Source organism: Gigantopelta aegis, chromosome 6 (genome assembly GCF_016097555.1).
Source record: "Gigantopelta aegis isolate Gae_Host chromosome 6, Gae_host_genome, whole genome shotgun sequence".
In the NCBI taxonomy this organism is placed as follows: Eukaryota; Metazoa; Mollusca; class Gastropoda; order Neomphalida; family Peltospiridae; genus Gigantopelta; species Gigantopelta aegis.
In genome coordinates, this window is record NC_054704.1 from 67520259 (window position 1) to 67535853 (window position 15595).

The 15595-nt window shown below is 33.9% G+C and overlaps 1 protein-coding gene across 1 annotated transcript in view; it reads left to right on the forward strand.

Annotated features, from left to right (window-relative positions):
- LOC121375942 (nuclear pore complex protein Nup54-like) overlaps positions 1-11802 on the forward strand; it is a 19262-nt gene extending 7460 nt beyond the window's left edge. The window contains exons 2-11 of the mRNA XM_041503670.1: positions 742-786; positions 1027-1287; positions 2254-2471; positions 2943-3130; positions 4033-4232; positions 4457-4605; positions 6016-6123; positions 10246-10365; positions 10714-10824; positions 11276-11802. Coding sequence (XP_041359604.1) covers positions 742-786; positions 1027-1287; positions 2254-2471; positions 2943-3130; positions 4033-4232; positions 4457-4605; positions 6016-6123; positions 10246-10365; positions 10714-10824; positions 11276-11392 — 1517 coding nt within the window. The 3' untranslated portion in view covers positions 11393-11802. The remainder of the gene's footprint in view (positions 1-741; positions 787-1026; positions 1288-2253; positions 2472-2942; positions 3131-4032; positions 4233-4456; positions 4606-6015; positions 6124-10245; positions 10366-10713; positions 10825-11275) is intronic.
- The last annotated feature ends 3793 nt before the right edge of the window (positions 11803-15595 follow it).

A 15595-nucleotide genomic window follows, 5' to 3' on the forward strand; every position in this document is an offset into this window, starting at 1 on the left:
ACAGATATGGAAATCAAATTTGAATACAAGGAGGTGCCTACATTTATGCACAATTTTAAAATGTTTATTTACTACTGACATTAAACACTTTGTAGTGTACATGTATTTCAGATTGTGAACTGCTTATTTGATGAGAAACACATTTTACCACATATTTCACAGTGTTCACAGAGAAATTGATGTTTAAATGCTTAGGTGCGCCGATACATAGGACAACACTACCGATAGTTGCTAATCGATTTTCAGTTGACTAGAAATGGCCAGGGAACATTGTGTTCAGTATTGTGTCACAATTCACTACGCAAGTTTCAGAGAGGACTACACAATTTTAAAACATCAAAAACAGTAGTTGCTAATCAATTTTCAATTAAAATACAACTAAAAACAAATCAGCCAGGACATGACATTATATATTTTGAAAAATAATTTGATGTATTAATTATGATATAAAAGAATGCAAAGTAGTGTTTTCATATGCAGTATGTTATAGATCTATATATTATTGTTCTGAAACCTAATTTTTAAATTTGGCGTAACTAATAAAATACAACTAAAAAACTAATATCACATCCTGGCTTACAAAAAAATTAATTCAGATACAACTGTCATTAAAACCCATTAAAAATAAGTAACCTGGCAATGAAAATATATTTATATACATGTATATATGCTCCAAGGTGTTAACTCAAATGTTTAATATGAGATTCATAATTTATTTATTCTGCTATCTTTATTTTATAGGTTTCACCGGATTTGGAGTAGCTGCAACAACAACTGCAAGCACAGGTACATTTCAGAATTTTTCAGATAGTATTTAGAAATATATATGTAAGTACCCACATAATATTTTTTATTATATTTTTTAAAACAACTCTGTCTGAATGGTGTGTAACTGGTCGATCGATATATTTTGTAAATAATAAAATTTTATGAAAGGATGGGGTGTGGTACAACACAGCATAAAGCAACATGAAACAAAAACAGATTGTAGGATACTAATTATGATATGTTCATAACATGTTCTAGGGTTTACTGGGTTTGGCACTGGATTTGGGACGGCTGCTGGAACTGGTGCTGCAGGTTTCGGAGCTGGATTTGGCAAAACGGGAACTGGATTTGGTACAGGCACAACTGGATTTGGTACAGGTACAACTGGCTTTGGAACAGGCACAACTGGATTTGGAACAGGTGCAACTGGATTTGGAACAGGCACAACTGGATTTGGAGCACCTGGAACTGGGTTCGGACCATCAATGGGTACAGCATTTGGCGCTGGAACCGTAGCAGGTATAGTTACATTCATTGGGAAATGGAGTGTTTTGATTAAGATATTGTTCGACTGATTGAAGCATTTTTCATAAAATCCACCTTTCCATGATTTAGAAAAATATTCTGAAGAATATACAGATGAAAACTGAAATAAGTGTCCTTTTAGTTTAAAAGTGCACTTTTTGTCTACTTAAAGAAGACCCTATCTTTATTTTTTACCCGTAGTAGGCTAGGTATAGCCCAGTTCCACATCTTATGGCAGTAAAGTTAATCAAAACACACAGTTGGGCTATGGGTTCTGATTTATTTTTATGCATTGTAAAGAAAACAGATATTGAATACATATTAAAGATAAAATTAGGGGACATAGCAATAGGTGCATAATCCTAATAATTCAATTCCTTCCTAATTTCAGGTATGTTCTAACCGATTGTATAATAATAAAAAAGTTAATTGATTGAGGCAAACCTATTAGAATTAATGATCATTGATGAAATTCCAATCGTTTGCCAACATATCTAACAAGTTATTTTGGTTTTGCAGTTTGTTATGATTTTGTTGTTTTGTGAAAAGCAATATTTAAAAAATGTTCTGGCCACTAAAATAAAACCCCAGAATATCAACTACAGTACTTTTCATAATAAAAGAACTGTAAACATTGTGTTAATACACATGGTAGGCTGCAAATTTGGCATGATTCCTTGCTTCCACGAATACCAGATTTTGGATTGGAAGCGTAAAATTATGAGATGGAATCACAAAATATTTGTTACATCATTTTACAATTCCAAGAAAAACCCAAAACAAATTCCCTGTAGTCAATGTCTGCATGGTATTGCTATTCCAGACAGCATTTGGCATCACACTCCTGCTGTATACAAATCTTAAAACCCATTTAGAATTGTATTGAAACAATGATTATTGGCAACTTGTGTACATATTGTACAGCACACATAGACACATTGTCATCAATCTGTTCTTCAGTCCAGCAGCAACAACAGCAACAACAGCAACAGCAGCAGCAGAATGAACTGGCCAGCATGGCGATGGCCGTGTCATTGCCTCAGATCTATGGGGATGAACGCGACACCATCATCGCCAAGTGGAACCAGCTTCAGGCTTACTGGGGAACAGGCAAAGGTTTCTTTAGCCAAAACGCAGCCGTGATGTTCAAACCAGATAATCCTTTTTGTCGATTTAAGGTAAATAAAGTAGTCCACATCATTGTTGTAATTTTTTTCTATTAAAAACATTGTAGTTAGAGTATCAGTGTGAAAATATTGTAAAGGACATTTATATTACTGTGTGTTACAAAAGTTTAAGAGAACTCTGAATGTATTGTTGAGAGAACAAAAACTTAAAATTGATGAATAAAATAATTTTGCTTGTACACACATAAATTGTACAATTGCTAACACATTAATTGATGTTGATATTGCATTACTAAAATATTAGTTTATAATCCATATGAGTTTCAAAGTAGCAGATATTTTCAGCAGACATTTTAACAAATGTTTGTTTGATGTATGTCCGAAAACATTTTGTTGTCAAAATCTTAATTGGTGATATTTGTAGTTAATTGTGTAGCAATCTCTGATACTTGCTTAGCAAGTTGCGAAGTGATATTTAACAAATTGTTCCCTGTATGTGATCTTCCAATGTTTTATTTGTAGGCCATTGGGTACTGTGTAATTCCAACAGGAAAGAATGAAGACGGCCTAGTGGCTTTGATATTGAAGAAAAAGCAGTCTGAGGTATCGGCTGTCCAACAGCAGATAGTGGACACTCTACACAAGATACTCGGAAGCAAACCTACTCTCTCCATTTGTGTCGAAGGAGTCCGCCCAATACCAGAAGACAGGTTTATGTCACTGTTAATTATACTGATGAAAAGAAATAAGTGATCACACAAATAGTAACAAATAGTGACTTCAACTAAACCCTTAGTCCATAGTGTTAGAAATAGATCATGTTCCTGGCAGTCAGTTTGACACTGCTGGCATTCAATCCCACATTAGGATCGATCCCCGTCGGTGGCCCATTGGTATGTGCTATCCTCTCTGTGGAATGGTGCATATAAAATATCTCTTGCTACTAATAGAACATTGTAGCAGGTTTCCTTTCTAAGACTATATGTCAGAATTAGCAAATGTTTGACATCTAATAGCCGATGATTAGTAAATCAATGTGTTCTAGTGGTGTCGTTACCCTAAAAAAAAAACTTAATTATACTGAAGAAAATATATTTTCATTGGAAGATTTTAAGCCATCCCATTGGATGTTCGGACCAGTCTACTTACAAAGAGGGAATATGCCATTTTTGGGGGTTAGGTTAAGTATTCATGAAAGAAAACGATCAAAATTTTCTACAAAGCAATCACACAAATAGTAACAACAAATAGTTACTACAACTAAAACCCTCAATCCATAGTATTAGAAGTAGACCATGTTCCTGGCAGTCAGTTTGACACTACTGGCATTCAATCCCACATTACAACTTAATATGAAATACAGACATTACTACGATTCCACGTGTACCCTTATATCTCTCCACCAGTATATAATAGATGACAGACAGACAAACACACACACACACTGCTGATTTTACTCTAATGGAGGCTCATATAATTCATTTTGGTGGTATAGTTGTTGATGTGGTTATTTTATGTTTGGACATTAATTATGATGTAGTTTCCATGAACAGTTATCTGTGATTTCAAATATGTATTGTACTAAAATGTCTCTTGTGTTTTTTTATTGCAGGACAGAGCTTGTTATTTACGTGTTAGAAAGACCAGCATCAGGACCCGCGAAACGTGTTCTGTGTGCAGATTTGACCAACTTTCTGAACCAGCCAAACATAAAAAACCAGCTCAGTACACAGTTAACAGTGGACAACATCGTGCCAAAGATGGGCTGGTCCAAGGAACAGCTGAAGGAATACCTAGACAAACCACCTGCAGGTACTTAGGTTACCCTTCTTTTTGTTTGTTTTAAAACCACTTCGGTCTGAAATAAATCTTATGTTAATACCCACTTTGTGTACTGTCTGACAATAGGTAGGTGACCTTTTATGTGTGAGGGGCAGGTTGTAGTTCTGTGGTACAAAATTAGGAATATCTCTTTAACATACAAGTAATACTGTCATTCACAATCTGGAAATTAAAATATATCTATTGTGTTGCAGGTATTGATCCATTACTATGGCAACAAGCAAAGTTAGATAATCCCGATCCAGAATGTCTGATTCCTGTGCCAATGATTGGCTTCAATGAAGTTCAGCTGCGACTGAAACACCAGGAGGAACAAACGAGACTTCATCAACAGAGGCTCGACGTAAGTATGCAAGCTTTTTTCTCACAACTTTGACTTAAATGCACATGGCACCGACTTTGAAAACGTTAGCCTTACCCCAAAAGTGCAATTTTAGTTTCATAAAAAAAGCTCTAGTACTTTCTTGTTTCATTGTAAGGTAGATTTTATGGTAAATATACATTTGGTTTAAAATGCAAGGAACACTGGCCATTTATATTAAATTTTGTATGGATAATTTGCATATTGGTACATTAATTGGGTTGTGAAATTATACACACCCTGATATGTTGTGTTTGATGGAAAGCACAAATTCTCCATTTCTTTAACATGCAACTCTTTGGTATGGGCCCATTGGGCTATTTCTCATTCCAAGAAGTGGCTAAAGCGGGTTTCCTCTCAATATCTGTGTGGTCCTTAACCATATTTCTGACACCATATACAGTATAACCGGAAATTTTCGTGGTCTTAATTTTTCGTGGTTTGGGGTATAAAAACATTTCAAGGTTTCTTATTTTTGTCGTTTGCCAAATCTAAATTGAAAGTGATTTTATTTTCGAGTTTTAGCAAGTCTAGTTGCAAGAATACTTGTTACTGTTGATTAAAGTTTCACCTCGGCTGCCAGTTGTTCGATATCACTGATGTGTAAAGTTAAACAATAGAACACTCAGCTGTAGCCTAATTGGCCACTGACCACTGTTCGCCAGACAGCTGATCACAGTCTTTGAGTTTGTGTAAAGCTAATTACGACGTATGTGTGAACAAACCACTTAAGGATGCCATGAAGTCTGAGTTCACCACATGGTATTCAAAGAAGGTTTCCCTGGCTATGAAAGACGACAAAGGTGTAACAGACATCAAGATCGAAATGCGTACTTCGGCGATAAAACCCAATTAATGCAAGGTGGATTATGAAAGTTATGGCAGAATTGAAAACACGCCAGGAAATGTTGAAATCTGCATTCATCCATACCGGAATCACTGATGCAGTGCGGGCGGACATTGACAAAAACAATATACGAAATTTAAAAATATTTCATTATATTCTACACACAGTGAGATTCACACAATACCTTTTTTAAAATTCTAACTTGTTGTATTGACTATACTATTCTCTTGTCGTATCCGGTGAACTGCGCATGACAGGAAATAAAATATTCCGGTAAAATGTCAGTGTGTTATGGTTTTCACAATAAATATTTTAGATAGAATTTGTTGATGTTTTCAAATATTTTCAAATATTTTCAAGGATTTACATTTTTGATGCTGACTACTTGCCCTCGAAACCCACGACAATATGGTATGGTTAAAGATTTTTTTTGTGACTTATGGCAGAACATAATATAAATAAAATTTTAGGAGAATCCGAGAGTTTTTTAATGTCATTTTGCAAAAGTCCAAACAAATAACTAACATATTCACTTTTTTCTTAAGGTCATGGCTGAGGATTTGACTGAGCTGCAGACTAAACATAGCAATATGCTGGCAAAATTAGAAGATTACAAACGGAAACATCTTGAACTCGGTCATTCACTCCTGCAGGTAAACATTAAAGGAGAGGACAGTTACGGCATTTGGCCTGGTATGCATATTCAACGATATATAATGCACATTATTGCTTAATATCAACACGTATAATCGTATAGTTAATTAATAAAACTGTTAAATGTGACGACTATTATATATAACGGGCGCAGCCATTTTGTACCATCTCAGTGAGTACGCCCTCTGGCGAGCTGGTGGTTACGTAATACTTAACGCGTCACGTCAGGAATGAGCCTTAGAACTAGAGAAACACAATCTACCTGGTTTTTGCGGGATGATAAATAGTCATACATTGCAATGTTCTGTAATAATACACATCAAGTATATCCAGCACTATAGTATAATTTTTTTTTTTCAATACAAAATAAAATACCATTGTCAAAGTGGCTACACAACAAGTCGAAACAATTAACAATGTATTTCTCATGCATTAACCTACGTACTGAAATGATACACGGAGTGTTTTCTTAGTTAATTGGTCTATGCTGTTAGTTGCTTCTACCTGTGATTTCTGATTGGCAGGTGTGTATTTGATTGGTAACCAGACGAGCCAATTAATTGACGCTGTCTAGACATAAAATACATACTGGTATTGTGGAATATTACCTGTCGCCCCTAAAATTGTAATGGACATGGTTTATTACTGTAAATAGTTCTGTAAAACTATTGATTAAGTAGACTTTTCCATCTACAACCACAGAACTGACCAATTACGTAGTCCCAAAGAAAAGAAAATTATCACTTGCCGACTTGGGTATCGTGGGTTGTCGTTTTTGCTCCAACGTAGCATATCAATAGGCGTAATGGTGTACATTTTTCCTTTGGATTATTAAACAGAGAAAAATACTATAACCCCATTTTGTTCCGTTAATGCAACTTGAAATATATTTAGTTAAATAGTTTATTATATTATTACGTCATTTATGCTGTTTTACAAGTCAGGTTGATCAAAGAGAAGCGCCTTGTCGAAAATTACTGCTTTTGTTTACACTGTACATACAGGAGATGGTCAGGAGCTGACGTCACTTCGCCCCAAGCTATCCCACCGGACGTCACAAAAACGAAACAAAATGGCTGCCCCCAGTTAGCAGGAATAATCATGGTTTTTTATTAACTCTAAAATTACGCGTTTTTCATTTGCTAAAGTGTCAGTATGTGTTGTTGGATCCGGGTATGCATCTTTCCAACACATAAGGCTCTTGTTGGAGTTGACCCTACCTTTAAAGGAGCTCAATCACGGATTTAGTGGGCCTTGTTTCTCTAAATATGCATCATAAATGGAAATCACATTCATTTGGAATACCAAACCTAGTTATTGTATGATCCAAAATATTTTAATTGAACTACGATTGAGGGAATTCCACGACACGCTTCATTAAAATTTGGAAGTCTTCTTGTAAAAAGTCATAAAAAAATATGGAAAAACAGACTCGTAGTGATGAGGCTATATATACAACAACCGTATAATGTATTTGTGGATTTTATATAAACGATTGCCATGTATAGACTTAGCAAATGAGGGCCGGCTATATACATGACAAATAATTACAAATATATTATTTCATGACGAAAATAACCACGAATATGCTGAAATAAAATAAACAGTCGGAACATGAACTCACCATTTATTATTATTATTATTATTATTAGGCACATGTGCCAATTATTTTGACTGGTTCGCAAAATGGTATTTCAGTTTTAATGTATAGCATAAAAAAAGCTGTACTGTTGCATGTTTTGTCGTCCAAAGGTTGGCTAATTATTAGTTAACCCAGTTGAATCCAGTTCTACGTGCAGGGACCTGTTCAGCCTACCATTTGTGCGTGTGTGCACGCACATTAATCTTGCATTTTTATAGCCAAAACTCCTCCAGATAAAACACCTCCCCTCCACCCCAAAAAGGTAGTAGTAGTAGGCTAATAATAGTAGTAGTAGTAGTAGTAGTAGTAGTAGTAGTAGTAGTAGTAGTAGTAGTAGTAGTAGTAGTAGTAGTAGTAGTAGTAGTAGTAGTAGTAGTAGTAGTAGTAGTAATAATAATTGTGTATTATTACATGTATTATAATGTTGGTAAAATCACGTTGGGGTGGGGTGGGTGGGGGCGGTTTTTGCAGAAATGTTACATAAATTTAGAGGGGGACCCGGGAGTGGTCTCAGCTTTACTAGTAAGCTATAAAAAAAAATGTATTTTGTGTTTTATTGGCCCTTGCAATTTTGAGCATTTGAAATGTGACTAAATACCGCAAAATAACCTTTTAGTCATATTTATTTACGGTAAAATTAACTTTTTTTAAAAATTTACGTAAGTAGCCTCAAAATTGCAATCAGTGAAAAATTATTAAGTTCAAGCCCTGTTGTTAGTTTTTGTACTGTCAGTAGTTAGTTTCTCTTTCAGTTAATCTACCTCAGCCGCTGATAATTTGTAATTGTTATTTTTTATTTATTTATTCATCATCATCATCATCATTATTATTATTTATTTTTTTATTATAATTAATTTTTTGTTAGTACTGTAGGGACAATATGACGCTATTCATATATCTATGGAAAACGTACACAAAAGGGTCCGCTAAATTCATATACTCCCCCACCCCATCCCCTGTTCAGAAAATGCACTGTTCGTACAGTACTTAGTATGTATTCCTCCTGTTCCAGATGGTTCGGTAAGATGGATTAATCAAATACATGTACTTATTTACCGCCTATATACATTTTCGCTGTGAATATGTAGTGGAGGCTATAGACATGGCCTTCATATATATAGTCACATCGTATATAAACACCATCTAGTTCAGAGTATTCTTTAAAAATGTAACAATTCCTATCCCAAGTCAGCTGTTATGGCATATTTTGTATAATAATGAATTTGACATGGTGGAAAATGACAGTGTTTGTGATCCAGATGTTTAGAGCTTTTCGCGTACGACTTATGATAAATTTACCTATAGATGCAAAGGCCTAACTAGTCGGGATTGTCGACATTTAACATGCTTCTGTTACTAAAATAAATTAATGTATGAGCTTAATATCATTCAGTACATGTTTTTATTAATTTTTAATCACTTTTTTTTCTTCGTTTTTTTTTCTCTATTTACCCTACGTTGCAGAGGACGGTCAAGCGTTCTCGTTGCACGAGCTTGGTGAATCGTTTTGGCACTGCGGTTATTCGGGGAATGCCCATCACGTGACTCAAAATAATACGTCACACCTCTGCTCTCCAAATAGTCGTTATTTTTCTCAGAATTATGGACCGTACCCATAATTCAATTATTTTTTATAAAATATCAATAATAAGTGTAATATGGTGGTTATGTAGATGGTTCAATAAAGTACTTTTAAGTACAAATCAAATATGTATATTGTCATATAATACTTTGTTGGGTCAATAATTAGGTCAACCATCCATGACAGAGTGTGTTTAATCTTTTTTCTAACTATTTTATGGAGGGATATCTGTAGCTGAACTTTCTACGAATATAAGCTATTTCATCACCTTGTTATATACATTTATCAAGCAGGAGATAATATGGGATAGAAATAACTGTATTAACTTACTTTGTTATTCAGGCTATAGTGAAACAGGAGATATATAGGATAACTGTATTAACTTATTTTGTTATTCAGGCTACAGTGATAGAAACAGACAAAAAAATTCATTTGTCCACAAAATCTACTTGTCCGCCAATATTTCCACTTGTCCATCTAAGTTGGGCAGGAGGTGGAAGCAGAAATGTTAACTAATATGTTTTTAATTGTAACAGGCTTTCGTTTTATAACATTACCGATGATGTAATCAGTAATTCACATAAATCAAAGAAAAACTGACTTTCACATTTGTGGTAAACAGACAACTACTTCGTTTTAAACTTAAACAACAAAATAATGTTTTTTAAATACGAATGGTATTGAATATAATTTGTTGATTAAATAAATTATTTATGTCAGCTGAGACGTTCCAAGTGGGGAATTCAGAACTCAATCGCAACTCCAAGGTATTCTGAATATTCACGTTGGTTTGTTTTTAAGTACAACCATTGCTAAAAATTATGATACGTTTAAAAAAAAAAAATACTGAAACAGGAGATATATAGGATAACTGTATTAACTTATTTTATTATTCAGGCTATAGTAAAACAGGAGATATATAGGAAGATGGGCTATGCAATTCAGGCTGAGGAAGAACAGTTGAAGGTTCAGCTGGAAGCTTTGCAGACAGAACTCAATCATCCAACCCAGTTCAAGGTATACTAGTTTTGTTACATAATTATTATATAATCACGCTGTTTCTTGGTTCTTTATAAGAATGTGAATTTTTTTGACTGACATGGAAATTTATTTCTACATTTTCTTTTTAAAATGAATATTTTGCATTAAAATGAATGTTGCATTAAAACCCACACAATTAGACAAGATTCCTATATGATTGATTATACTATAGCAATCATTCCTTCTCACTACAATGTAACAATACATTTATATTTTAACATCTTGCTCTGTCCGTATTTAGCAGATGTATAGTACTTTTGTGTCTAGGTCAGTCTTCAAAATTACTTTTTCAACCATTCAAGTAATGAAGTGTTCATTTTGCAGGGTCGATTAAATGAACTGATGTCTCAAATTCGCATGCAAAATCAGAATTCTTCTCAGCGACCCGAGAACAGTTACCAAATGGACCAAGATCTTCAGAGTGAGATGAAACAGGTATTTTGGTTTACAAGTGAACAATGCAGCCTTTGTGAAAAGGAATAGCATTTGAGCTAGATATAGAAATCGTCAACGAAGCAACTATCAGTGACATAAAACTTCATATAAGAAAGAAAACTATTTTCAGATTTAAACAGTTTTTAACTTTGAAACATCATTTCTAATGGACATTTCCCAGAAAAAAATCTTGATCTGTTTTTATGTGAATCACTTAATTTCAGAAGATTATGAACTATATATGTAATAAATTTCAGTTTGACATGTATATTACTGTAACTACAAATCTGCCAGTGGTTATTGATAAACCACTGAGAATGGAAATGTTCAAATATTAAGAATGCTAATTTAAGCTAAGATATATTGATTTTTAATCTTTAGAGAACTAAACTATTTTAAATTAAGGTTATTGTCATCAATTTACATCGAATTGATGTTTTTGTTCTTTCAGATGTTGAAACAGCAGCATGAAGGATTACAACATCTAATTGAGATCATAAAACATGACTCACAAGATCTTCAGTTAATAGAACAAGGCCTAAATGAATCAGCAATAACTCGAAGATGAAATATGCCAATAAACTGTTTATTAAAATGAAGTTTCGTGTTCCGGACCTGGCTGGATGTCAATTTTGTAACATTTCTGCACTGGGATAATTTTAATTATTGATGCAGTTGTGATGTCAGGTACAAAAAGTTGTGAGAGGTCAGTTCTGAATTCTGAAAATACACTGTTGTTAAACTAATACTGGAGTATTTTTACAACAAATGTGAGAAGACAAATATTGAAATGGTACAAAGACAGACCGAAATATCAACAGTAATTCAACCACATGGTTATGAATTTAAATGAGATTACCAAGAACAATATTCATAGTACCTATAAGAATGTTGGTGCTCTTTGTTAACAGAGTTATTTCAGAATGCTGTATGTAAAATGTTTCAGAATGAACATTTAAAATAAAAACATTATTTTAATTTATGTTTTTAAAATATTGTTTAATGTACAAGCAATTTTGATGTTTCCATCATTACAGACCAGTCAAATTTAATTTATTCTAGCATTTTATTTTATTTTAAATGTTTTTATTTGCTTAAAACTTATTACTGTATCCATATTATTAAGCACAAATTAGTGTATTAGTTGCGAATAACTGAATAACTAAATCAAAGATGTAAAATCCCAACTAAAACAGTAAGACTGAAAAAATCTAATATTTAATTTAAAGAATGCTACTTTTATCAAATAATTTTTGAAAGTCCTCTCATTTAATGGGGAAAATCCATTGGTTTTCTTCAATAGCGGGTAGCGGGAACATAGTCCAGTGGTAAAGCATTCGCTTGATGCACGGTCGGTCTGGGATCGATCCCCATTGGTGGACTTATTGGGCCATTTCTCGTTCCAGCCAGTGCTCCACAACTGGTGTAACAAAGGCTGTGGTATGTACTGTCCTGTCTGTTGGATAATGCATATAAAAGATCCTTGCTGCTAGTCGAAAATAGTAGCCCATGAAGTGACGACAACGGGCTTCCTCTCTCAATATATGTGTGGTCCTTAACCATAAATAAAATGTGTTGAGTGCGTTGTTAAATAAAACATTTCCTTCCTTCTTCAATAGCGGAAGCAGCACTGGCATCAGTTTATTCAGAAAGATGTACATGTATGTACCTCAATTATAGAGTTCATTACATGTACAGTTGATGATCTTAAGTGGCATTTCTCACACACGGAACAATGCATCTACTTTAGTGTCCTCAGTATGTGTACCTTGGTATTGCTCATCCAAGGTACAATGGATGTACGTCGGTGGTATGATCCAGTGTACAGTGAGTTTACCTTGGTACCAGAATGGACTCTCTTATCAGTTATCAGTTCCCCTTGTTGAATCCTTTGGATTGTTTATTGTCACAACCAATGCTCCAAAATTGGTGTATAAGAGACAGGGGTATGTGTTGTCTTGTTTCAGAAGTGCAAAAACACTATCCCTTGTTGCATGCTAACAGAAGGAATCTCTCGTGGCAGTGGGAGTTTTGTTCAACACTTGACCAAGTATCAACGTCATAGTCCTTTCTTAGTAGATAATGTAGTGTTTTCGTTAGAAATATGGCATGATATGGTAGACTAATTTCCCATGCTTTGATAATCATTGGGTTATGAAAATTTACACGTTACGCTCGGGTTCCTCCATGGATTATTTACATTTCCCGTAACCCGAGGCCAAAATCAGGTCTGGTGCTCATAAAACTTTTAGTCACTCGAGACTCTTAAGATCATGACAATGCCATACAAATTGTATGTGTGTGATGTCATTAGAGATCGAGTCTGGACTCTAAAATGGGCCCAGGTTACAACTGCTGGTTACTTGGATGACGATGGAACAATCTTGGTATGGTACAACAAAAAACCCACACGTTAATTTTAATTTCCTCATTGTACACATTATCACGATTGCCTGTGGCATGCAAGCAAGAATATTTGTGGGAAGACCATCAGTAGAAGATGGCAGAACTTCTGAATCATAATAAACCAACACATACAATATAAATGAAACAATTTATTCCATTTTTTGATACACAAGATCCAGTAAATCCAGCTATTGATATATTGCATGATGACCACATAAAACTAAAAGTCATGTTTTTTTGTTGTTTTTTTTATAAATATATGATAATTCAAATTATTAGGTCTACCTAGTTAGTGGTGAAGAGAAACATTGATGTAGCATAGATTTTTTTTTTTATCATTACAATATTTATTAGTTATTAGGGGTTTAAGTTGGACCCAAGAAAGTGTCAGCAAATTGGCCAGAAAATTTGAAGCCAAATTCAAGTTTCAGATAGCTAAATAAAAATAAAACAAAATTACGGTTCTCTAAAGAATTGAGTATTTATTTGGTTTTCAAAATCACTTTTTAATAGTTCCAACTTTTAATTAGCATTTGGTTATTTAACAAATGACAGCTTAAACCCCAGTTGTTATTTTTTGCTGTTTTAAATGTGGATTATGGACAGAAAAGAACATAAAACTCACACACTTGTAACACAACAGGTGCACATACAGGAAATATCACAAGGACCAGACAAAACTTCCTGAAACAAAGAAATGAAAAACAAGACATTTTGCACATGAAAGAACACAAAAAAGTGACTGGCCTGGCAGTTTCGTTACAAACAAGTTAATAAATAGATTTTTTTTTTCCATAGTGTTCTACACCATGGTTTTTAACAAAAAATGCTTTAAAATTTGTTGTAAAATATGATATGGGTATTTCATTGAGCATGATACATTTGTTAAATAATTGCTTAGTCGCTCACCGGTTTATATGATCTACACAATGTGGTGAATATTTCTTTCACCCATAAATAATGTTTTGTTTCTTTTTTAAAATAATAACATGAAGATGTCCTAGCAATCCTACAGTAAAAAAAAAAAAAGGGTAATTTCAGTTTATTCTGGACATCTTTTCATCATTGGATCTGTTCATTCAACTCGTCAGACTGCGGATGACATAAATCTGCAAAACGTTTGGTGCAGTCCAAATGACTGTTCTCAAACAAATGATAACATTACCACATTCTTGGACAATGTTTATAATATCTTACTAATAGACAAAAAGCTAAGTGAAAGATATATTTTCACAATCTGCATTTTTGTTTCAATAGATAAATTTATATTAAAACATATGTAAAATATTGGTGCCAAATAATGACAATCGAAACATGACAATTCAATATTGTCATTATAAAATAACAGTGATGACAATTTTATATTACCAATATTAAATAAACATGCAGTGACAATAAACCAATATTACCAGTATCAAATAAATGTGTAATGGTCAAGATAATGCCCACACAAGAATAGCTAGGATCAAAGGGGCTTCTGACAATAACAGTAACAAAGAAATAACCACTTCCTGATCACATACCATGCAAAATAACTCGCCCAGTGAACATCTTGACATTGGGTCTTGTCAAAAGATAATACCCATAATTAAATATGAAGGCAAGGCTAAACAGTCATGATATTTTTATAAACATGGTGTAGCAGGATTAGACAATATATATATACTGTATATATATATAATGTATATGTAGTCCAAATTGATTTCAGTAAGTTATTACAGTATATGAAATGGATTCAATTATTAAAAAACACCACAGTAGCACAACATTATCATGATATTAATAACTCCAACTGAAATATTCATGGTCAATGAAGGTTTTTTTCATTATTAAATTGAAATTTGTATGGTTTAACTAGAGCATACTGATTTATTAATCATCGGCTATTGGATGTCAAACCTTTGGTAATTCTGACAAAGTGTTAGAGAGGAAACCCGCTACATTTTTCTGTTGGTAGCAAGGGATCTTTTAAATGCACCATCCCACAGACAGGATAGCACATACCATGGCCGTTGATATACCAGTCATGGTGCACTGGCTGGAACGAGAAATAGTCCAATGGTCCCACTGATGGGGATTTTCATAATTAAATTATGAAAGACACCTGACAAAATGATCTTAGTGCTAAGATCACTGTAAGTGCACAACTACTGTATGCACTAAGGTGATCTTAGCGGTAAGATCACTTCATTGATGGGACCCTGAAATGTAAAATGTGTGGAAACTGGGTGTGTGCATGTAAATGTGTATGTGGGTACATGAGCAAAACATTTGTGAAATTATTTCATCTGAAATACCTAAAACATGTACAACATATTTGACACACTTTGTGAACTGCTTACAGTTTCCACTCGCATTTTGGTAG